General features: G+C 41.5%; 1 protein-coding gene across 2 annotated transcripts in view; it reads left to right on the top strand.

Moving 5' to 3' along the window:
- LOC310957537 (protein Niban 1-like) overlaps positions 1 to 24,607 on the top strand; it is a 33,278-nt gene that overhangs the window by 4,178 nt on the left and 4,493 nt on the right. Inside the window, exons 2-11 of one of the 2 annotated variants that reach the window (XM_083928139.1) lie at positions 2,553 to 2,683; positions 3,177 to 3,314; positions 3,408 to 3,525; positions 7,439 to 7,597; positions 15,548 to 15,663; positions 15,752 to 15,856; positions 21,835 to 21,997; positions 22,316 to 22,497; positions 22,807 to 22,953; positions 24,345 to 24,455. In XM_083928139.1, the coding sequence (XP_083784265.1) occupies positions 2,553 to 2,683; positions 3,177 to 3,314; positions 3,408 to 3,525; positions 7,439 to 7,597; positions 15,548 to 15,663; positions 15,752 to 15,856; positions 21,835 to 21,997; positions 22,316 to 22,497; positions 22,807 to 22,953; positions 24,345 to 24,455 (1,370 nt within the window). The remainder of the gene's footprint in view (positions 1 to 2,552; positions 2,684 to 3,176; positions 3,315 to 3,407; positions 3,526 to 7,438; positions 7,598 to 15,547; positions 15,664 to 15,751; positions 15,857 to 21,834; positions 21,998 to 22,315; positions 22,498 to 22,806; positions 22,954 to 24,344; positions 24,456 to 24,607) is intronic. The other variant, XM_083928140.1, reaches the window with a different exon arrangement.

Here is a 24,607-nt window from a genome sequence, read left to right as displayed (position 1 = left end):
TTCGATAGCCACCTCACAGTGCAGTGCAGCGGCAGGTCACCTGGAAGCTCTTGGTCCAGGTCAGCGATAAGATTCTTGAATTGCCTGTGGTTAAGCGCATGTGTACGGATGTAGTTGACGATTTCCATCACAGGCTTCACGACGTTGTCTAAATTCAATGATTTAGACACGAGTTGCTCCCTGTGGATGATGCAGTGGAAATTCCAAAACTCGGGAAATGTTTGGTCAGCTTTGCACAGCCCCACAAGCCCGTTCACAGACCCGATCATGGCTGGCGCTCCATCCGTGGCTATTGCAGTTAGTTCCTGTATGGGCAGATTTGCTTTCGCAAATACAGCCATCATTGTTTCTTTCACATCTATGCCACGGGTTCTGTCTTTTAATGGCACAATATCAAGGAGTTCTTCTTTGATCACACAATCGTTTGACACAGATCGTGCAAATATTGCCAATTGAGGCTTGTCTTGTATGTCACAACTCTCATCCAATGCGACACTAAAATACTCACATGCTTGAAGGGCAGAGTGCAACTGTGATTCAATAGTCGTGTTAATGTCCGATATTCTGTGTTCAACAGTGTGGCGGGACAGCTGGACTTCTGATACCATTCGTTTTAGCTTGTCGTTTTCAGGAGACAAGATTTCAACAACGTCACTGAGGCACTTTTTAACGAACTCCCCTTCATTGTATGGCTTTTTAGCCCGCGCAATGTTCCAAGCCAGTTGATACGATGCAAGCGTTACGGTCTCTGAGGACTTCGTAAATTTGTGGAAAAACTGTTTCTGCTTTTCTGCCTGGCTTTTCAAAGTGACCAACTTGTGCTTGCGAAGTTCAGTTCCTTTTGGAAATTCCTGGTCGATGTTAGCATGGAGTGAGCTGAAATGGCGCTGAAGATTTGACGCTTTGAAATGCGCTAATGACGCCTGGCATATAAGGCAGAATGGCTTGCCATTACGCTCAACAAAAAAATATAAACTCTCCCATTCTGTTAAAAACGTCCTGTGTTCATCTTCATATTTTCGTTTGGCTGTGCATTTTTTCCCTGCCATTTTGAAGGCGAACTTGACACAATTTGTTTACTCAAAAGATTTTGTCCCTACTGGGAAACTTTGCCGTATTTTCATCTAACGCGCATGCGCGTTTGGCGAAAGTACCGTATTGAACTCAAGCGAAGCGAACACGCACATTAGAAAAAACACAAACCCAAACTTCGATATGAACGTTAGAGCCGCATGAAACCAGGCAAAGAGCCGCATGCGGCTCGGGAGCCGCGGGTTGGCCAGGCCTGTCCTAGAGACTGAAACACTCTGCAGGAGAGGAAACTGCAGAGTGTAGGGATATTTCTATGTAGGTTCATAAGTAAGAGTGTCCAGTTCACTTTACACATAGTTATTTTATTGGAAAAATGTAAATATTTATTTGTGCAGCTTTAATACACATTTTCAGCACAAAGCTAAATACACCACCTACAGTTATTATGTACCAATGATCTCATCATCTCATCTTCAACCTCTTATCCGGGGTCAGGTCGCGGGGGCAGCAGCTCTAGCAGGGGACCCCAAACTTCCCTTTCCTGGGCCACAATAACCAGCTCTAAATGAGGGATCCTGAGGCGTTCCCAGGCCAGTGTGGAGATATAATCTCTCCAACTAGAACACCTCCCTAGGGAGGCGCCCAGGGGGCATCCTTACTAGATGATCCTGAACCACCTCAACGGGCTCCTTTCAACGCAAAGGAGGAGTGGCTCTACTCCGAGTTCCTCACGGATGGCTGAACCTCTCCCCCTCTCTCTAAGGGAGACTGCAGCCCCCCTACTGAGAAAATACATTTCAGCCGCTTGTACCCGCGACCTCGTTCTTTCTGTCATGACCCAGCTTTCATGACCATGGGTGAAGGTAGGAACGGAGATTGACCAGTAGATTGAGAGCTTTGCCTTCCAGCTCAGCTCTCTTTTCGTCACAACGGTGCAGTAAAGCGACTGCAACACTGCCCCCACTGCTCCGATTCTGGGGCCAAACTCACGCTCCACTGTCCCCTCACTCGTGAACATGATCCCGAGGGACTTGAACTCCTTCACATAGGGGTAAGGACTCATTCCCTACCTGGATTAAGCAATCCACCCGTTTCCTGCTGAGAGCCAAGGCCTCAGATTTAGAGGTGCTGATCCTCATCCCAGCCGTTTCACACTCGGTACCAATGATTTCATGAAATAAAAGAATAAGACAAGTATTCAGTTTGAGATGGAAGGAATTCTATTTTTGAAAGGGACACTGAGTAGCGTTTTATTTATCCCCTCAAATCAATATCTTCATTCATAAATAATCCTCCTGAGTGAATCATGTCTTATCTGTATTTACATATGTAGGACAGGTGAGGCCATCGTGGCTTCTACCCCATGCTTGGAAATGGAAGGGGAGGGGTATTCAGTCAGTTGTACTCTCTAACTCACCACTAGATGCCGCTAAATCCTACACACTGCTGCTTTAAAGGGAAATAAGAGAAATACAGTATGACCTCCTTTGTTGTGTGTTTGTATGTGTGTGTTTATTCAGGACTTGTCGACAGTACGTTCCAGAGCTTCAGTGTGTTTTACTGTCAGCAGTATTCTGCAGCCTACATCGAACATTTACACCAGGAGGTGGAGCCCAAGAACGAAAGTAGGAACCTGTTGCTCACAAAGGGGGTAGGAGCTGCACCTGTCTGTCCATTCATCCACACTGGTTTACTCTACCTACATATTCATCCTGGATGCAGCTGGAAAAACTGTGCTTTTTTCCAAGACATTAAAGTGTGTGTGTGTGTATGTGTGTGTGTGTTTGGGTGCGCTCGTGTGTGTGTGTGTGTGCGTGTGTGTGTGTGTGTGTATGTGTGTGTGTACGAGTGTGTGTGTGTGTGTGTGTGTTTTTGTATGGGTGTGTGCGTGTGTCTGTGTGTGTCTGTGTGTGTGAGTGTGTGTGTGTGTGTGTGCGCGTGTGTGTGTGTGTGTGTGAGTGTGTGTGTGTGTGTGTGTGTGTGTGTGTGTGTGTATGTGTGTCTGTGTGTGTGTGTGTGTCTGTGTGTGTGTCTGTGTATGTGTGTGTGTGTATGCGTGTGTGTGTGTGTGTGTGTGTGTGTGTGTGTGTGTGTGTGTGTGTGTGTGTGTGTGTGTGTGTGTGTGTGTGTGTGTGTGTGTATAGCCTCAGTATGCTCCAGAGGAGGTGCTGTACAGAGGGAGTGTAAAGTTTTCCTGCTGGGATGAACAGGGAAGGAAAAGCAAAGAGAAATACACTGTCCTGAGAAGAAACTACGAAGTGGAGATACATGAAAACATAGAGGTGACACTTACACATATTCACACTTACACAAACAAAATATGACATTTAGAACATGTATGCCAGTGCTGGACTTGCCTGTGTTTCCACCTGTAGACTTTCAGTCACGGAGGTGCAGCGAAGTTGGTTCTCCAGACAGCAGGGGGCAGTGTGTTCAGCACAGAGGAGGAGTCCAAAACGCACCTGGAGCACACCTGCGCTGGAATACTCCATGGTAGTAAAAGCTCACTCGGTCTATCAGTGCTCAGCCATACTCCATCTTATCTGGTTTCTTTTCTTTTCTTATATGTATGAAAGGTGCTATATAAATAAAGCTGATTTAATTTGATTTGATAACTTAATTGTATACAACAATATACCAATACATCGTTTAACAATAGCTTGACCGTGTCGACATCAGGACATCTACCAGCTGGAATAAACATTTTACACATTTAAGAGGCTAAACAGTTCATTCAACATGTATCTGCCTACTATCTCTATGTCGTCCTCAGACGAGCCAACCATCGTCGTCTCCAGTCATCTTGGTTCTCCATACATCTGGCCAGCTCATTTGTGCTCTCTGCACTAGCGTCTTTCTTGAGTACGTCCACAAAGGTTGGTGTGGGACGTCCTCTTGATCGATGCCCCTATGTTGGTTCCTACAAAACAAGCTTTTTGGCTGGGAGATCTTGGTGTCTGTGGCAGTGGCCAGCAAGTCTCATTCTCCTTAATGCTATCTTTTCTGATACACTTGGTAATGCCCCGTACAGACACTTGTTGGTGATATGTTCGTCCTGCTTGATGTTCTGTACTACACGCAACATTCTGGTGTAGAATCCATCCAGGGATTCCTGTAGGGCTTGTGTTAGTGTCCAGCATTCACAGCCATAGAGGAGAACGGACTCCACGGTCGCAGAGAAGAAACTGATCTTGATGTGCCGCGGGAGGTTGGATTTCCACACACTGGTCATGCCATTAAGAGAGACCAGGCAATCGCTTTCCTCACTTTAACATCCTGTTCTGTGGAGCCGACCCATGTGCCCAAGTACTTAAAGTCATCGACCTCCCTTAGTGCAGTACCCTCCAATGTTGTTAGGGGAAGATGTTCTTTGGGGATGTTGTAGGTCATGACCTCGGCCTTCTTTGCATTTAGCCTGAGGCCAACTTCAGCACACTCCAGATCCACTCTGGTAAGGAGATTCTGTGCCTGCCTTACGTTGTCAGATAGCAGGCAGATATCATCAGCATAGTCCAGGTCTGTGAGGGCGTCTTGATGACCTTCTAGGCATGATAGTGAAGCCGAGCTCCAGCTCCCTTCCATTAATAGCTTGTCTCAGAGCGTAGTCCAACACTATTATAAAAAGGTAGGGGTGTCTCCTTGCAGCACTCCGGTGTGGATGTTGAATTCCTCGCTGTTGCTGTCCGGCGTTGTCACTCTGGCTTTCGTTCCCGTGTACATGGTACCAATGGCCCGGAGCAGGTTTGGAGGAACATCATAAGCCTTGAGTATCCTCATCATCATTCCTCTGTGGATTGAGTCAAAGGCCTTCTTGAAGTCAATGAAGCAGAGCACTGCTTCACCTCTTCAATGATTCTTCGTAAGGCAAGGATCTGGGCTAGGGTGGTTCTCCCCTCTCAGAATCCGTTTTGGTTGTCCCTGAGGTAGGGGTCGATGGTGCTCTTTATCCTGTTCAGTATCATCCGGTTGAACATTTTTGCGATGATATAGGCTGATGCCACGGTAGTTGTCTGGTTTTGAAAGATCTCCAGATTTTGGTACTGGGATGATATGGGAGAGAGACCAGATTTCTGGCATGGTGTTTTCCATTAGAGCCTGGTTGCAGATCTCCAAGATGACCACGTCAAGGTTGCAGTTCTTGATTACCTCCGGTGTAATGCCATCTGGTCCTGCGCTTTTCCCATGTGGGAGGCAGGCTTTGACCGAGGCAAACTCCCCTGGTGTGAAAGGGCCGTCATCGATGTTGAGAGAATTCATCATGAGCTGCTTCCACTCTGCAGACTTTTTGCATCAGCTCCTCACCCTGGATTCTATCGTACTCAGCAAAGAGAAGTTGCTTGGCCTCCCTCAGAGTCTTGCGTTGTTCTGCGGACGGTTCGCGATCAAATGCACAGCGTGCTGCCTCCACTCTCTGACGTGCTGTTATGACGTCCGGGTGCTTTGATCTTGTGGGGCCTCTGTCCTTCTGTATCACTGGTACACACCTCGCTGTTGCTGCCTCGTGAGCTTCCACAAACTTCATGTGCCCCGTGCCCAGCTCCTCCCTCACATCCTGTAGTCGGACGTGGCCCTTGAACTCTGCGGTGCATCTGGCTTGTAGTTCTGGGCTTTCAGAGAATGCCCTCCAGTCGTGGCGTATCTTGGGGCTCAGTTTTAGGATCCTTAGGCTTAACCTCACCCTCATGGATACCACCCGGTGGTCAGAACCCACGGAGTTGAAGGTGTTGTAGGGCTCCGCGTTCAAGATGGAGTTCCTCCATTTACGTCTCACTAGTATGAAGTCTAGTTGACGTCTCATGCCAGTGGGACGGTCCTGGAAGGTCCATCTTTTTCCCATTCTCTTCCTGAACATGGTGTTTGCAGCCAGAAGCTCTTGTTCCTGGAGTAGTGCGGCAATGTACCCTCCATTTCGGTTTGTGTCATCATGAAAAGTGTATGGGGCGTCATCTGGCCCGAGTCTTGCGTTAAAGTCCCCCAGAATGGCCAGGAAGTTGTGTGCAGGGACACAACGTACTGCCGTGGCTAGGTCCCTGTAAAACTTCTCCGCATCCTGGACTGACGCCACGTTGGTGGGTGAATACACTGCCCTGATTGTTGTTACTGGACTGCTACTAAACTCGGCGATGAGGATCTGCTCTGAGAATTGTAGGGTTTTCCGGAGCGTTTTGGGTGCTCTAGGGTTTAACAGTTGCCCTACACCCCCGGTTGCTGCCTGGGCTTCATACCTCCATGCCGAGGAGGTTATGAAGGTGTGACTCTCAACCCTGCAGTATTTGATGGTACTCTCATCGTGCACCCTTCTGTGTTCCTGGACTCCTAGGATCTCCACTCCTCTGCTCTCAGCACAGTGTGTGAGCTCCTCCAATCTCCCATCTTCTCTGACCGTGCATGCATTGAAGGTTCCCATTATAAATGGTTTCCTGCTACGCAAGATTGCATTGGACCGAGTACTGTTTGCATTTTAAAAGCATAACATCAAAAGATTTATCATAATGAAACAGAAATTTTTCAACATACATGTATATGGTTATATTTACTTCGAAAGCAGCTTGGTCTAATCTTATCTAATCTAAGCCATGCCCAAAGGTCTGGGTGTCTTAAAATGTAATTCCGGTGTAAAATCATCCCAGGGTCTTTTTCGACACGTGCACAGATCAAATAAGCCATCAGACAGTTTTTTTCGTGTATAAACTATTAACAGCGAAATCCCAGATTGTCGCTAACAGTCGCAGTTTGTCATTAGCTCGGGGCAGTACGGTGAAGGCATTAAAACTTCTTTTTTAACCACTAATACTGCTCAAAATAACAGCAAACCTCTGCAGCAGCATGAGAAGAGTCCCTACACAGAAAATAAAGCAGCAACAATGAACCCAGAGTTTATTAAAATGCTGTTTTAAGGACTCACCTACTGGCCCCTGTACCAGCTCATCTCATAGTTAAGTCCATTCAAGTGGACTACAAAAGCAAATCCAAAAGGAAGGAGCCGTTAATAGTTTATACACGAAACAAACTGTCTCAATGGCTTATTTGATATATGCAAGTGTCGAAAAAGACCATGGCATGGTTTTAAGCCGGAATTACACTTTAATGTGGTGTTTTGGGTGGATTTTTGACCAATTTTTATCAATTCTCAAGTGGTAAAAAAAAGTTACATTTAACGAGAAAGATGTGTAACAAATGGTTTTAACAAAATTTATGCAACAACTTCTGAGACATAAAAAAGCATGATGACAGCCTTCATAAACTGAAATCATAATGTACTAAGTCCTTATACAGGCAAGGGGTTAAAAAAAAAGTAAGTGTCAAGAGTGGCTGTCACTGGTTAACATAAACCTCAAGTTCAGGGGAAATACTGTCAAGCCCACATCGGTGACAATGCTGTTTGTGTGTGTCTGTGTGTGTTTAGGAGTGAAGGAGGATTCTTCTTATGTGGTATCGTCAGATATGCTTGCTGTGTATCTGCACCTGCCTTATATGGGACGCAGCTGCTTCCTGTTCCAACAGGAAGAGGAACGAGATAACTTCCTGTCTGCCCTCAAGACCTGCATTAGACACAGCGACCTTGGTAAGACACACACACACACACACACACACACACACACACACACACACATACACAAGCATGCACGTTTCCTCTGTCTCCAAACATGCTAGTTACATGTTGTTTCAAAATAAAAGATAAAAGAGACAAAAATTAGGCGACTTTAAAACAGCGGACAGAATCAATCCCCTGACTTGACTATGACTCTTCTCTTGTGCTTATTTTATACCATGTTTGAACATGTCACTGGTGAACATTTCCACACCCACACACACACACACACACACACACACACACACACACACACACACACACACACACACACACACACACACACACACATACACACACACACACACACACATTTATCTCATATGCAAAATAATAATAATCAAAGTGTTTTTATTGATTTTTTCATATTCAAACAGCATACAGCAAAACATCCCATTCAGGAAAACGGACAGTAAACTCAAAACATACATTACAAAACAGGTCTAGACTACAGACAAACAATAACAACACAGGTCACACTAATACCAGACACACAGGGGGGGGGTTATCGTAGCTGCTAATTATGTTGGAACACATGAAAACTCATGTTCGAAATAAAAAATAAAAGGCTGCCAGACCTTCAAGTATCTCTTAGTGTTGCCCTGCAAAGCAAATCTAAGACGCTCTAATTTAAGATGTGCCATCACCTCCTCTACCCACCGTTCATGAGATGGCGGGGTTGCCTTTATCCAGTTAAATAAAATCAGTCTTCTGGCCAGCAATGAAGAGAATGCTATTGCTTTCCTTTGAGCACTCGTGAGTTGTGCTACACCTGATGCCACACCAAATATAGCTGTCAGAGGATCAGGCTCTATGTCTGTGTTGTAAATGGATGAAAAAGTTTCAAAAATTTTGAGCCAGAACTTTTTGAGCCTGGGACAACGCCAGAACATATGACTTATGTTGGCTGGCACCTGTTTACATCGAGGGCAAGTCGGATCAGTACCCTGATATATTCTTGCCAGTTTGTCCCTTGAGAAATGAAGTCGGTGTAGCACCTTAAACTGTATCAATCCATGTCTAACACATACAGAAGAAGAGTGTATTAACTCCACTGCCCCTCTCCAATCAATTTCTGATATATCTAACTGTAACTCGTCCTCCCATTTATTTTTAATGTAATCAAGGGATGGGGAGGCCACCTTCTGAATACTCATATAAAGCATGGAAACCATCCCTTTATTGGTCGGATTCATGTCCAGAAGCCCATCTATCCATCCACTTTGTGGTAGTTCGAGGGATGAGGAGAATGTCTTTTTCACAAAATCTCGGACCTGAAAGTATCTGAAATAATTTGTTTTTAAGGGGATTCCATACTCCTTCTCCAGCTGAGCAGCAGACATGAATACACCATCTTTAAAAAGATTTTTGACGCATTTCACCCCCGCTCTATGCCATTCTCTAAACGCTGCTCCCCCAAGGGCAGGGGAAAACAAATGATTTCCATAAACAGGAGCCGATAAGAGGGCCTTTCTGTTTTTAAAATGTGTCCTGAATTGGGCCCAGATTTTGATAGAGCCATGTACAAAGTACAACAGGGTTATTTGTATAAAGATGTTTGCTCAAGGGCAAAGAAGCGCAGATCAGGGAGCACAGGGACACCGGGCTAGATGCATATCTTTCCATATGTACCCACACTGGTATTTTATCCTCATCTAACTCTGAGACCCAATACAACAGCTTATGTATGTTAGCTGCCCAATAATAGTGCATATAATTTGGTAGGGCTAGACCTCCTTCCTCCCTCTGTCTCTCTAGGAACTCTCTTCTTATCCGAGCGACAGTTTTTTTCCAAATAAAGGTAGACGTACATTTATTTAATTCTTTAAAAAATGATTTGGGAATGAAGATTGGAATTGTCTGGAACAAATAAAGGAACCGTGGCATTATAGTCATTTTAACAGCATTTAGTTTTCCTGCCAATGACATAGGAAGAGATGACCATCTCTCCATATCCAGTTTTGCCTTATCCAATGCTACTTTAAAATTGTGGTTAAATAGATCTTTGTGTTTGCTTGTTAAAGTAACACCTAAATATGTAAATTTATCCTTATTTGTTGAGAAAGGATAGGCTTGAAATGATAGTCTCCTCGCCTGCCTATTAATTGGGAAAAGCACACTTTTTTCCAGGTTGATTTTATAGCCCGACACTTTCCCAAAGTCCTCGATAATACCAACAGCCACCGGGATGCTCGTGGCAGGATCTGACAGAAAGAGGAGGATGTCGTCGGCATACAGCGAGAGCTTATGATTTTGTGTCCCCCTACGTATACCCCTCAGTCTAGAGGTATTCCTCAGCATTATTGCAAGAGGTTCAATAGCTACATCAAACAGCAGGGGTGACTCATATGCAAAATAAAAGGAAGTTTAATGTGCCATGATCTTGTTATCTAGCCTCGTGACACCATTCTGATCTTTGAGCTCTGTTGTATCTTACTCGCAGAGCAGTCTGGTAACGTTGGGTGGAGAGAATTGGGAGTTTGACCAGCGACTGAACCAATCAGCATTGGTTTTAAGGCGGATTTAAGTGTGACGGAACGAGAAGCAACTGTTCAGTGTAAACAACATGAGAAAGGTTTGACACGAGATGAGCGCAGCTATTGAGCAAGCTGGTCGCTAATGCTTTTTTCTCTTGGATCCTTCTGTTGGAATATCAGAATCAGATAAAATCAAAATAGAAACAGAAACACAAAGACAAGTTTTCTTTGTCCTCCTGAAGTCAATGATCACCTCTTGTCTTTGAGGTGTTAAGGACAAGGTTGTTGTCCCCACACCACTCAGTCAGATGTTTCACCTCATGCCTGTATGCTGTTTCCTCATTGTCTGAAATCAGTCGGACTGGGCTCCTGAAATTTGGCCTTTGATTCGTAAATTCACGTTACACTAATGGAAAATATCCTTTACCCACATGTTGTTTACTTTTTGAGCTTTACCTCCACGTTGTTAGTACGTCATATGCTTTGTTGATCTGGTTGGTTGATTTGGCCCGTATGTTGGTGATCAACAGAGGGTTTATCCAATCAGCAACCAGTATTTTTGCCCCTTCCCAAAAGATCTTCAAACCAGAGTTCCCAGATGGATCTGCTGAGACAATGAGAATCAGTCCATCTGGAGCAGTCAGGTTACCTCTAACCTGAATGGAGATAAAAAGGATTTAATCATGCAGCTCTTCTAGACATTTAAAGTCAATGGTAAAACTTATTTTTGGCCACTATGTCCGTTTGGCTGAAAAGCATTCCTGGGGGCCTCCCCAGAAGTGAAGCCAACCTGTATATGCAGTATCTCAAAACCCTGCCTCCTCCATGTTAGTGGATAGGACATGGGCGAAAATCCAGAAAGATATGCCAATGAGAATCAATCCTTATCTGGCAGAGTCAGGTTACTTTTTATCACCACTTGTGTTCAGCAAAAGTTACAGTACATGGTCCTGCTTTAAGTACAAAGTTCAGGTCAGACTGCGTTTAGCATAGCTTGGCATAAAAACCGGAAGCAGAAGACAAACAACTAGTTAGACTCTGTCCAAAAGATTTAAAAACATGCCAGTCAGTACCTCTAAAAGCTCATTACTTGACATGTAACTAGCATGTTTAATCTAGGAAGATTAAGAGATGGACCTGTATGCTTTCAGAGGTGCTGGAACTGTTTCTCAAACAACAGCTGGGAAGAGCCACTTTCAGGCAGCTTCCATACAGCATGTAAATCCCCTTAAAGAAAAACAAGAATTGACGAGAAATAACCAATACATCCTTGGAAAAAAATTATATTTTTATTTTTATTAGTGAAGCTTCTTATTTGAAATTGGCTGATAATGTAATTTTGCCTGTTAGAAATGGTCTCATTTACTATTTTAACTGCCCAAATGAAATTTGAGTCATAACCACCATCCCATTATTGAGGTGGTGTGAGACTTCTAATGAGTCAAATAGACCTCCACACTTTAAAACGTCTGTAATGCCTAGTTTATTTTTAAACTATTTCCACCTGCTGTAGCAGAGTGCCCTTGCTGGTTGGCCCTTTTTTAAATGTGTCCCTCATGCGGTGGCAGCTGCCCTGACAACAGATACAAATATTAATGCTGTTGACTTCCTGTGTGGTTAGCTAGGATACAAAGAACACGCATCTATTTACTGTAGTCATAGGGTTGCGAAAACATATCTACACAGCCGCAATATATTCTGAGCAGTGACAGGAAACAACACACAGCTGGCCAGCATGGACTGTTACAATACAAAAAACAGTCTTGTTCTGGCTAATTTTCTTTAAAAAAAAAAAAATAACATTATCACTTTACTCATAGTACTTTCATGGAACTTTAGAAATAAATCGGCTCAGCTGGCTTCTTCTGGTTTAGTTCTCCTCTAACCTAGCCTTAGTGAGTCCATCCTGATCTCTGAGCTCCATTGTATTTTACTTGCAGACCAGTCTGGTAACGTGTGGTGGAAGTTTGCCAAGTGTCCGAACCAATCAGTGTTGGTTTTGAGGTGGATTTAAGTGTGACAAAACAAGAAGCGACTGTTCAGTGTAAACAACATGGAGGCTTCCACGGATGAGATGCTATGGAGTAAGCTGCTCACTAACTCTTTTTTCTCTGGATCCTTCTGTTGAATATGGACCGGGCACCTGAAATCGGGCCTTTGATCCTTAAATTCACGTTACACAAACCGAAAATATCCTTTACTCACATGTTGTTTACTTTCTGAGCTTTGCCTCCACGCTGTTAGTACATCATACAGTACATCTGATTTGTTGATTTGGCCCGTGTTGGTGATAGACAGATGGTTTTCCAATCAGCAACCAGTATTTTTGCCCCTTCCCAAAAGATCTCCAAACCAGAGTTCCCATAATGGATCTGCAGAGACAATGAGAATCAATCCTGGAGCAGCCAGGTTACCTCTAACCTGAATGGAGATCAAATGATTTAATCATGCAGCTCTTCTAGAATTTTCAAGTCAATAGCAAAACGAATTTCGCTTCAAAGTGTTTCTGGGGGCCTCCCCAAAACTGAAGCCATACTGTATATGCAGTATCTCAAAACCCTGCCTCCTCCATGTTAGTGGAAAGGACATGGGCCAAAATAAAAAATCCAAGTCATCAAAAATATTGTTTTTAGTTCCTCTCATGTTTGAACATTTGTTCAAGTAATTAATTAATTTTTCTGATCATTTTGGTTTCAACTATGTGATGCTTCAAAAAAGGAGATGTGACGTCATGATTGACAACTGAGATTGAGGATTTGTGGGGCGGCTGATTCGGAGGTACTCGAACAGTACTTCTTAGACTCCGGCTCCAAATGATGTTACCAGCACAACGCCTGACTCTGGGATAGTTAGGCTTTATTTTTGTACAGTGGGAGGAAGAGGAGATGCGTCCACCATCTTTATATTATATATAGTTAAGATTTGCTGACATATATTCCTCTCTTGTGTTGGCGGAGACCAAAATAGAACGTGAAGGAGTGAATATTTGACTAAGACATAGCAAGACGGCCTGAGGAAATTTCACTGCCCCATCAAGAGCATGCTGAGAGGGAACATCACTGCTGCTACGCGAACAGCACGAAATAGGGCCACAAGGCCCTGCAAAGAGTTTTTCAGGTCAGGGAGATGGTACCAGATACATCAGACCAGCACTGAGAGGCTCAGGCTGAGCTTCAACCCTCAGAACACTACGATCCATAATGATGACATCAGCAAAGACTGCCACCCCCCTGCCACTTTAACCACCGGATCACATCACGTCAGTGACATCAGCGGGGAAATTATTTCACACTGCCTGCCTCCATTTTTAGCTGCACTTGTGTGATTCATACCGATGCTGTTGATAAAGAGAAGTGTATTCAGCATTAGTGGAGCTTTCTGTTCTCCAAATCCTCCATCAGTTTAATGAAAAAAACAAATACCCAAAAGCTTTATGGGGAACAAGGGGGAAAATCATTGGCTACAACAAAGAAAAAACAGAACATAAAAATTAGAGATGTGAAACCTTACACCACTAAACAAAGTAACAAATCTAACTGTAAAGCAAGGAATCTCTGTCTTTGTGTGTGTTATTCACGTATCTTGAGAACCATGCTTCAGTTCTGGTGGATCTGTTGCTGGGGACCCGATGACATGCTTTTTTTTTTGTCAAATTTGGTACCATCTAGCGTTAGAACCAGGGTTCTAAATCAACTTTTTTAATCACAAGCCCATGTGGCTGGTAACTTTCTAAAGTTAGCCAATCAGAATTTCCACTAGACAAATTTTTAAATAAGAGAAAATAAGAGTGCCACAGTGAATGCATTTGATAATTCATTTAGTTTAATCTGAACTTTTGACTTTACTAACGTTAGCTCACTCCCTCCTCTTTAGTCATTTAGTTTAATCTGAACTTTTTACTTTACTAACGTAAGCTTACTCCCTCCTCTTAAGTCATTTAGTTTAATCTTAACGTTTGACTTTACTTTACTGACGTTAGCTAACTCCTTCCTCTTTAGTCATTTAGTTTAATCTTAACTTTTGACTTTACTTTACAAACATTAGCTAACTCCCTCCTCTTTAGTCATTTAGTTTAATCTTAACTTTTGACTTTACTTTACTAACGTTAGCTAACTCCCTCCTCTTAAGTCATTTAGTTTAATCTTAACGTTTGACTTTACTTTACTAACGTTAGCTAACTCCCTCCTCTTTAGTCATTTAGTTTAATCTGAACTTTTGACTTTACTTTACTAACATTAGCTAACTCCCTCCTCTTTAGTGAATTAGTTTAATCTGAAAAAAAAACAACCATTTGGGCGGGTTGGCAGGAGTTCATTTAGAACCCTGGTTATAACAATGAACTTTATGTTTTGAACCATTTGTCTCTGATGAATCTCTCCATACAATATTAGTCACACCCATTTGTCTAGATTATTTTTCTGCCGTTTTGAGTTATGTGAATATCTGTTTTTTCATTACTCGTCCCATAAATGTTGAGCAATCGTCACCAAATTTGGCCCAGAGCCTCCATGACCGGGCTGGAAAAAGTGACTTTTTTGTTTTGGGCAGGGCTCATATAGCAGAAGATATCATATCTTCTGAACACTTTGTGCTATTGCAAACACATTTGGTGGACATGAGTAGCATATATGCAAGAGTAACAACAGTGCAAACTAACACAAAACACAAAAACATGAGATAGAGTTGCTATATATTATATAGTCACATTTACAGATGGTGCTGGTTTCATTTGACAAATTTCCTGCTGCTTTAATGCAGTAACGCTGTGGTGGTAAAAGAGGGGTTAAGTGTGGGCTGACTTTTTCACTCTAGAGATTCTTAGTCTCTCAGTACTTTCTGACTTCCCTACTCCGCCTGTGGCTCTCAGCCCACTGGTTCCTAAAAACAGATCACAAATATATGATATCATTATTTTTGGGACATTTTATGCCATGACAGGAAATGAGGGTAGAGAGAGGTTGAGAATGACATGCAAAAATGTGTGGCTGGCTGCACAGGATCCAGAAACGCTGTGGTTCACCCGAACCATTAGGCCATCAGGGCACCACAATCGATTCATTTTTAAAAGGTTCAGTCATTTCCTAAAATAGCTGGTCACTGTAGTAACTTAAACAGGGCTAACCATGTCTCCCACAAAATGACGTTCCTATTCAGTAAAACGACATTCTGAACTACATTTCAAGAAAAAAACGTATCTTCCCCAGATTATGGTTGCAGTTTTAAACATGTGGATATATTGTGAACTAAAATATTCAGTTATGTTAAACAACAAAATTCCTGGGTTAGATTTAGTAAAGGTGATCGTGGACTGGGTTAAAATAAGTGTGTTTGTTACGTAACTTGACTTACATGTTGAGAACTTAGTTGTTAGGATATTTTTTAGAGAAGAGGACGAACATTATTTCAGACCAAACTCTACCATAATCTAACAAAGTTCTTCCTGCAGACCCCTGGTGTGATTCATCCTATGAGAGCCAGGCGTACGTCCGCGCACTCCAACTCTACCGACAGGACAAAGAATGCTATGAATCCTGGGAAATGCTGCTGGGCACTGAGGAACAAGTCAGGAAACACACACATACTTTCAGACTTTCTGTTTATCTGTGGTTGCTGACGGACTCTCTAAAAAAATGTCTGTTTGAGTGTGTAGGTGCTGGCCTACCAGGTGATGGAGGAAGTGTTGCCATGGTTACAGTGTCAGCTTCAGTCCAGAGTGAAGGGCAAGAAGACTGAGAGGATGCAACAGTGGTTGGCAGTGAGTGCACCAACACGTTGAGAGGGAAATCATCAAGCATCAGTCCTGGGGCTAAAAAAACCTCAAATATGTACTAACTGCTGAGTGACATTTAGCCTCAGTCTACAGCACTGGTTCTCAAACTGTGGTTCTTGTACCACTGGTCTTAGTTGTGGGACTGGAAAGAGAATGATATTTACTTACTGTAGGTGGTACGTCACGTACAAAGTTTGAGAACCACTGGTCTACAGTATGTCATCAGGCATGCTACTCATTTATCTTTGTCTTTCTTGTTATGGGTCATTAATGTGTGCTGAGCTATTGATGTGGTCATCCATGTTAAAGGAGCCGTGTGCTTTTAATGTAAACCATTACATGAGCCGCTCAGGCTGAGCGTCACACAGCGTTCTTACTGATTTCTCTTATCAAAGTCACTTTCTTTATGAATTAGACCTATACATGTCCATATCCAAACATGAAATATCAATTGTAGAGTCTTAGAAGGGTGACATTAATTCTAAAAGCAAGAAAAGACCGGAAACTGCACCAGACAGGATGTGTCCGGATCGGACAAAAAAACGTATCATAACACATCAGTTACAGCTCTAACAGGTCTGACTATTGCTGTTTGTATTAGGTTTTGGTCAGAAATGCTGAGTTTCATGGCTTATTGTTGTTTGGAAGATTATAGCTAACCTAATATAGGCTAAGGCAACGATACAGCTTCTGTGGCCTCATATCTAATATAGATATACCTCATAACGTTAATACAACAGTATCGCTTAGTATATCAATAAAGGATTATGGGTTGTCGTTATGAATTTAATCCATATATAATGGTAAGTTACCTTAATTATGAACCGTAGCTATGACAACAACAGGCAACAACAACAGAATAGTGTTTCAACAACAATAAGCCATAAAAATAAAATTTGGCACTTTTGAACAAAACCAATCACAACTCCCTCCAGTCAAACCCCTCCGGACCTTACTACGGCGGCGCATTAGGGCCAGTATGAAAAACAATCAAACTACAGACGTGGGGGAGGGGGGTAATATTTAGAGGAAAATGTTGCAGATTTATGAGAATATAGTGGCAAATCTACGAGAAAAAACATGCAGATTCAGGAGTTTAAAAACTAGCAAATCTACAAGAAAAACTTGCAGATTTACAAGTTTCCAAAGTGAACAGTAGTGCCTTTAGACTGTATGGTTTATATCTACAGTAGTGTCTATAGACTGTATGGTTTATATCAACAGTAGTGTCTATAGACTGTATGGTTTATATCTACAGTAGTGTCTATAGACTTTATGGTTTATATCAACAGTTGTGTCTATATATTTTATGGTTTATATCTACAGTAGTGTCTATAGACTGTATGGTTTATATCAACAGTAGTGTCTATAAACGGTATGGTTTTATATCAACAGTAGTGTCTATGGACTGTATGGTTTATATCTACAGTAGTGTCAATAGACTGTATGGTTTAAATCAACAGTACTGTCTATAGACTGTGTGGTTTATATCAACAGTAGTGTCTATAAACGGTATGGTTTAACATCAACAGTAGTGTCTATAGACTGTATGGTTTATATATATAGTAGTGGCTATAGGCTGTATGATTTTATATCAACAGTAGTGTCTATATATTGTATGGTTTATATCTACAGTAGTGTCTATAGACTGTATGGTTCATATCAACAGTAATGTCTCTAAACGGTATGGTTTTATATCTACAGTAGTGTCAATAGACTGTATGGTTTACATCAACAGTAGTGTCTATAGACTGTATGGTTTTACATCAACAGTAGTGTCTATAGACTGTATTGTTTATATTTACAGTAGTGTCTGTATACTGTATGGTTTATATCTACAGTAGTAGCTATAGGCTGTATGATTTCATATCAACAGTAGTGTATATAGACTGTATGGTTTATATCAACAGTAGTATCTATAGACTGTATGGTTTATATCAACAGTAGTGTCTATAGACTGTATGGTTTTACATCAACAGTAGTGTCTATAGGCTGTATAGTTTATATCAACAGTAGTGTCTATAAACAGTATGGGTTTACATCAATAGTAGTGTCTATAGACTGTATGGTTTTATATCTACAGTAGTGTCTATAGACTGTATAGTTTATATCTACAGTAGTGTATATAGACTGTATGGTTTATATCAACAGTAGTGTCTATAGACTGTATGGTTTATATATACAGTAGTGTCTATAGACTGTATGGTTCATATCAACAGTAATGTCTCTAAACGGTATGGTTTTATATCTACAGTAGTGTCAATAGACTGTATGGTTTACATCAACAGTAGTGTCTATAGACTGTATGGTTTTACATCAACAGTAGTGTCTATAGACTGTATTGTTTATATTTACAGTAGTGTCTGTATACTGTATGGTTTATATCTACAGTAGTGGCTATAGGCTGTATGATTTCATATCAACAGTAGTGTATATAGACTGTATGGTTTATATCAACAGTAGTGTCTATAGACTGTATGGTTTATATCAACAGTAGTGTCTATAGACTGTATGGTTTTACATCAACAGTAGTGTCTATAGGCTGTATAGTTTATATCAACAGTAGTGTCTATAAACAGTATGGGTTTACATCAATAGTAGTGTCTATAGACTGTATGGTTTTATATCTACAGTAGTGTCTATAGACTGTATAGTTTATATCTACAGTAGTGTATATAGACTGTATGGTTTATATCAACAGTAGTGTCTATAGACTGTATGGTTTATATATACAGTAGTGTCTATAGACTGTATGGTTTTATATCAACAGTAGTGTCTATAGACTGTAGGGTTTTATTTCTACAGTAGTGTCTATAGACTATATGGTTTATATCTACAGTAGTGTCTATAGACTTTATGGTTTATATCAACAGTTGTGTCTATATATTTTATGATTTATATCTACAGTAGTGTCTATAGACTGTATGGTTTATATCAACAGTAGTGTCTATAAACGGTATGGTTTTATATCAACAGTAGTGTCTATGGACTGTATGGTTTATATCTACAGTAGTGTCAATAGACTGCATGGTTTACATCAACAGCAGTGTCTATAGACTGTATGGTTTTACATCAACAGTAGTGTCTATAGACTGTATTGTTTATATTTACAGTAGTGTCTGTATACTGTATGGTTTATATCTACAGTAGTGGCTATAGGCTGTATGATTTTATATTAACAGTAGTGTATATAGACTGTATGGTTTATATCAACAGTAGTGTCTATAGACTGTATGGTTTATATCAACAGTAGTGTCTATAGACTGTATGGTTTTACATCAACAGTAGTGTCTATAGGCTGTATAGTTTATATCAACAGTAGTGTCTATAAACAGTATGGGTTTACATCAACAGTAATGTCTATAGACTGTATGGTTTTATATCTACAGTAGTGTCTATAGACTGTATGGTTTATATCTACAGTAGTGTATATAGACTGTATGGTTTATATCAACAGTAGTGTCTATAGACTGTATGGTTTATATCTACAGTAGTGTCTATAGACTGTATGGTTTTATATCAACAGCAGTGTCTATAGACTGTAGGGTTTTATTTCTACAGTAGTGTCTATAGACTATATGGTTTATATCTACAGTAGTGTCTATAGACTTTATGGTTTATATCAACAGTTGTGTCTATAAATGGTATGGTTTTATATCAACAGTAGTGTCTATGGACTTTATGGTTTATATCTACAGTAGTGTCTATAGACTGTATGGTTTATATCAACAGTAGTGTCTATAAACGGTATGGTTTTATATCAACAGTAGTGTCTATGGACTTTATGGTTTATATCTACAGTAGTGTCAATAGACTGTATGGTTTACATCAACAGCAGTGTCTATAGACTGTATGGGTTTACATCAACAGTAGTGTCTATAGACTGTATTGTTTATATTTACAGTAGTGCCTGTATACTGTATGGTTTATATTAACAGTAGTGTATATAGACTGTATGGTTTATATCAACAGTAATGTCTTTAGACTGTATGGTTTATATCAACAGTAGTGTCTGTATACTGTATGGTTTTACATCAACAGTAGTGTCTATAGGCTGTATAGTTTATCTCAACAGTAGTGTCTATAAACAGTATGGGTTTACATCAACAGTAATGTCTATAGACTGTATTGTTTTATATCTACAGTAGTGTCTATAGACTGTATGGTTTATATCAACAGTAGTGTCTATAGACTGTATGGTTTTATATCTACAGTAGTGTCTATAGACTGTACGGTATCAGTGGAGTAGCTACACTAGAGCCAAGCTCTATCCAGCCCTGCACACTGCACTTGTACCTTTCACTGTATCTTTACTGGTTCCTCGTCCTCCTCTTCCTCCTCATCCTCCTATTCATCACCATCATGACTGTAGTCACCCTGTCTCCCAGCATCACCTCTACCATAGTCATTGGACCTGACTAACAACAACAATAATAATAATGATAATGATAATAATAATAATAATAATAATAATAATAATAATAATAATAATAATAATAATAATAATAATAATAATAATAATAATAATCATCATCATCATAATCATCATCATAATCATAATAATCATAATAATCACAATAATAATAATAAACTTTAATATGTTGCGGTTTTTTTCTTTTTAATCTCAACTTCTCCTAGTTGCCTATTTCTTCTCTTCTTATTCTTCTCCACAGCCACCTTTTGTTCTGTGTAACTTCTGTGTCACTTCTGAGGGTGAAACCTAAGCTAAGGCCTTGACTGCAGTGGTTGTGGGTGTGTGAAATAATCATTATTATCATAACATCCTGAAGGACAATATTAATCCAATTCTTTAAATGTAACAGAGAGCAGAGCAGAGCTGCTGACAGCTGATCCTTTCTCATCAGGTGTGTTTGTGTTTGTGTGTGTGTGTGTTTGTGTGTGTCCCCATTAAGAGAGACGGTGTGTGTCCATTTTTACACCAGAAACACCATCTTTCATGGATGAGTTTAGAAACTTAATGTTTAGTTCTGCTGCCTCTGTCCCTCACTCTGTCAAGTTAATAACTACACATTTGAGTTTTGCTACTTAAAGGTAGATGCTCTGCGGAGCAGAAAACACTTATACATGGAGGAGTGGTTGATTATTTTAGAGTACTCAGGGAGTGGAATGGCATCCGAGATGATCCACACATCTGTCACTGTTATCTTTACAGCTTGTTATGCTGGCCTCAAGTGGCCACAAAAAGCAATAAGTGGTTTCATTGAAATACAGCTTTAACTTTTTAAGTATTTAAGGTTGGATAAGTAGAATCTTTATTAGAAGCTATATGTTTTTTTTTTTTTTAAGAAAGGGGCCCAAGGGGCGTTTTGAGGGGTACAGAATGAAAGTATTGTTTTTCCATAATAAAAAATATTTAGTCTGAATTAATATTTTAAAGGTTTTTGACAGGTTTGACAATGACTTTCTGTCCCGCTCTGTTTCCATTGAAGCAGCCAATAGCGTTCAGCATTGCTGGTTGCCAGGGTTGTCTGTTGTTGCTACAATGTTGAGTTGAGAGCTAGCTAATGGATTCCACAGCACTCACAGAAGGACTCCCAGTTGAAGACTGCTAATGTTAAATACTGTTGTCAAATTCATAGATGAGTCCAAATTAGTGGTTCCCCTGTTTGATTCATCACTGACATGGAGCAGGCTGATTGCTGACACACTCAGCAACAAACCTGGTAACCCGACTGCTGGAGTTATTTTTTGTTGTTACGACTACGATCTTAAGGACACTAGATGGTGGTGTTCGGCTCATTCTCCATATTCAACCTTTAAGACATTTCTTTCCTCAAAATTCTGACTTCCCAGAATGCTGCATCACTTGTCAGAATGTAGATATTAATCTCAGTACAATTTTTTTTCTCTGTAGCTGTCAACCCTGTATTTTACTCTCTACTAGTTAAGCCACTCAATGTTTTGTGCTATATGATTAATATTATGTGTTTATGTATGTATAGACATCGCAGGCGACCTACATGCTGGTGCTGGAACAACTCACTGCAAGTCTGGAGGCTCTGAGGGAGGAGTGTCGACAGAATGCATCAGCCAATCAGGCACAAATCAGATCCAACCTGGACCAGATAATGTCTTCTCACTGCTTCCTGGAGGAGAAAGTCAGAGGTACTGCATGTTGATGGTTATCCCCTAAAGTACGAATACACCTAGAAAAAAAATTGACCTGTTTGAAGGGCAAACACAGTGGTGTTAAATCAATAGGTGGGGCTACCAGTAACTTTTAAAAAAGTCACAGTTTAACATTCTGTGTCCCTTAAGTAAATGTGTGTGTGTGTGTGTGTGTGTGTGTGTGTGTGTGTGTGTGTGTGTGTGTGTGTGTGTGTGTGTGTGTGTGTGTGTGTGTGTGTGTGTGTGTGTGTGTGTGTGTGTGTGTGTGTGTGTGTGTGTGTGTGTGTGTGTGTGTGTGTGTGTTGTGTGTCCCAGCGTGTATAAGTGTAGAAGCAGAGAAAGTGTGCAGCGAGTCTGTAGCACCCTTCATGTCCTGCATCCTTGAGGCGCTTACAGAAAACATAAGTGCAGGGATTCAGGGGATGCAACACACACTGCACACACAGATGGATTCAGCCTTCTCACACATTAAAGGAGGAACAGAGGAGACAAAGAAGGTGAGACAGACCTTTGTGTAATCTGTCTGTCTTTTGAGAAAGACTATGAATAAAGCGTTTACACGGTTTTATCATTGTTTTAAGCTCAGGATTGGGGTTTTGTGTGTGTGTGTGTGTGTGTGTGTGTGTGTGTGTGTGTGTGTGTGTGTGTGTGTGTGTGTGTGTGTGTGTGTGTGTGTGTGTGTGTGTGTGTGTGTATGTGTGTGTGTGTGTGTGTGTGTGTGTGTGTGTGTGTGTCCGGTGTGTGTGTGTGTGTGTGTGTGTGTGTGTGTGTGTGTGTGTGTGTGTGTGTGTGTGTGTGTTATCCAGGCCTTGTCCCCTCTGCACTCCATCAGTCTGGATCAGTGCTATAGGCAGGTGGAGAACCTGACAGAGAAGCTTGAAGACTTAAAACAGCACTTTGGACTGAGCAGCAATAAGAAACTGGTCCACTCTGCACACCTGGAGATGGAGAAGGTATGGATCCCAGGATCTTTTTTGGCAAATACACTCATCAAATAAGCCACTGAGACAGTTTTTTTCATGTAGCAACTATTAACAGAGAAATCCTGGAGAGTCGCTAACAGCCAGACGTGGCTTACACTGATTAGCTTGGGGCAGTACAGTGAAGGCATTAAAACGTCTTTTTCAACCACTAATACTGCTGAAAATAACAGCAAACCTCTGCAGCAGCATGAGAAGAGTCCCTACACATAAAACAAAGCACCAACAGCGTAGTTAGTGAACCCAGAGTTTATTATAAGAGTGTTTTAAAGGGCGCACTCACACTGTCCTTCCGCACCGGGCCAAAACCGTTTTTTCAACTAAAGCCTAGTGCGTTTGAGCAGTGTGAGTGCACCCGCTCCGCGCATAACTGCGGACAGCGGGCCGTCCACGGCCCGCCTGAGAGAGGTGGGCTTTTGTAGAGCCCATTTGCACATGTACGAGCACGAGCGCGCGCACGTGTACGAGCACGAGGCCTACGACGGTTCTGACGTAATTTATGTGCGCCTGTTCGGACATAGAAAATAGAAGGAGGGACCATGCGCGGACATTTAACAACAACAACAATGGCGGCGAAAGGTTCACGTTGGTGTGATGCGGAGGTGGAGTGTTTACTGCAGATTTGGTCGGATGAAAATATTAAAAAACAGTCGACAAGACGCACAATAACTCCGAGGTCTATGAAAAGATTTGTAAACAAAGCGACGCATCGCGATGACGTCAATCAATGCGTGTGACGTGTTACGGCGTGATGACGTATGGACAGGCAAGAAGCATTTGTGCGAGGCCCAGACAGTGTGAGTACAAACGGGCCTGGGGCGCGGGGGGAGAGGGAGGGGGGACAAGTACCCTAAAGCCCGGGGCGCGGTGTGTGTGTGAGTGCGCCCAAAGACTTACCTACTGGCCCCTGTACCAGCTCCTCTCATAGTAAAGTCCATTAAAGTGGATTACCAAAGTCAATCCAAAAGGAAGGAGCCCATTGGTGCTTTGTTTTCTGTGTAGGGACTCCTCGTGCTACTGCAGAGGTTTGCTGTTATTTTCAACAGTATTAGTGGTTAAAAAAGACGTTTGAATTTCTTCACCATACTGACCCGAGCTTATCAGTGTTAGCCACGTTCGGCTGTTAGCGACTCTCAGGGATTTCTCCGTTAACAGTTGTTACATGAAAAAAACTGTCTCGACGGATTATTTGATGAGTGTATTTGCAGAAAAAGACCCTCGGATGATTTTACGCTGGAATTTAAGTCATGACCTTCAGCTGGCTTTGGCAAAGTAAAAGGAAACTTAGCAGAATAGAAAAAAGCTGACAGTTTGTGTGACAGGGAAACATGTGTGTGTATCATTGTATCATTTGCTTCTTCAAGCTGTTGGACAGTGCGGTGTACACCTTAGAGCTGTTCCTCCAGTCATCAGCCAGACTGCAGCCTTCACAAAATCTTGTCAAGATGGAAAGAGCTAAAGAAAGAGTCCTGAAGGTAAATAAATAACAGTATTGAATATCAAATGAATTATGTGGCATGAAATGTTTTTCAGCATGAAAACGCACCTGGTATGATTTCAACTTGTCATAAACTAAAGTCAGCATGTGACTAAATGCAATATTTTTTGTGAGTTGCCTACATTACCA

Source organism: Echiichthys vipera (assembly GCF_963691815.1).
Source record: "Echiichthys vipera genome assembly, chromosome: 15".
NCBI lineage: Eukaryota > Metazoa > Chordata > Actinopteri > Perciformes > Trachinidae > Echiichthys > Echiichthys vipera.
The sequence above is the reverse complement of the archived record's forward strand: the minus strand, read 5'-3'. Positions and strand labels throughout refer to the sequence as shown.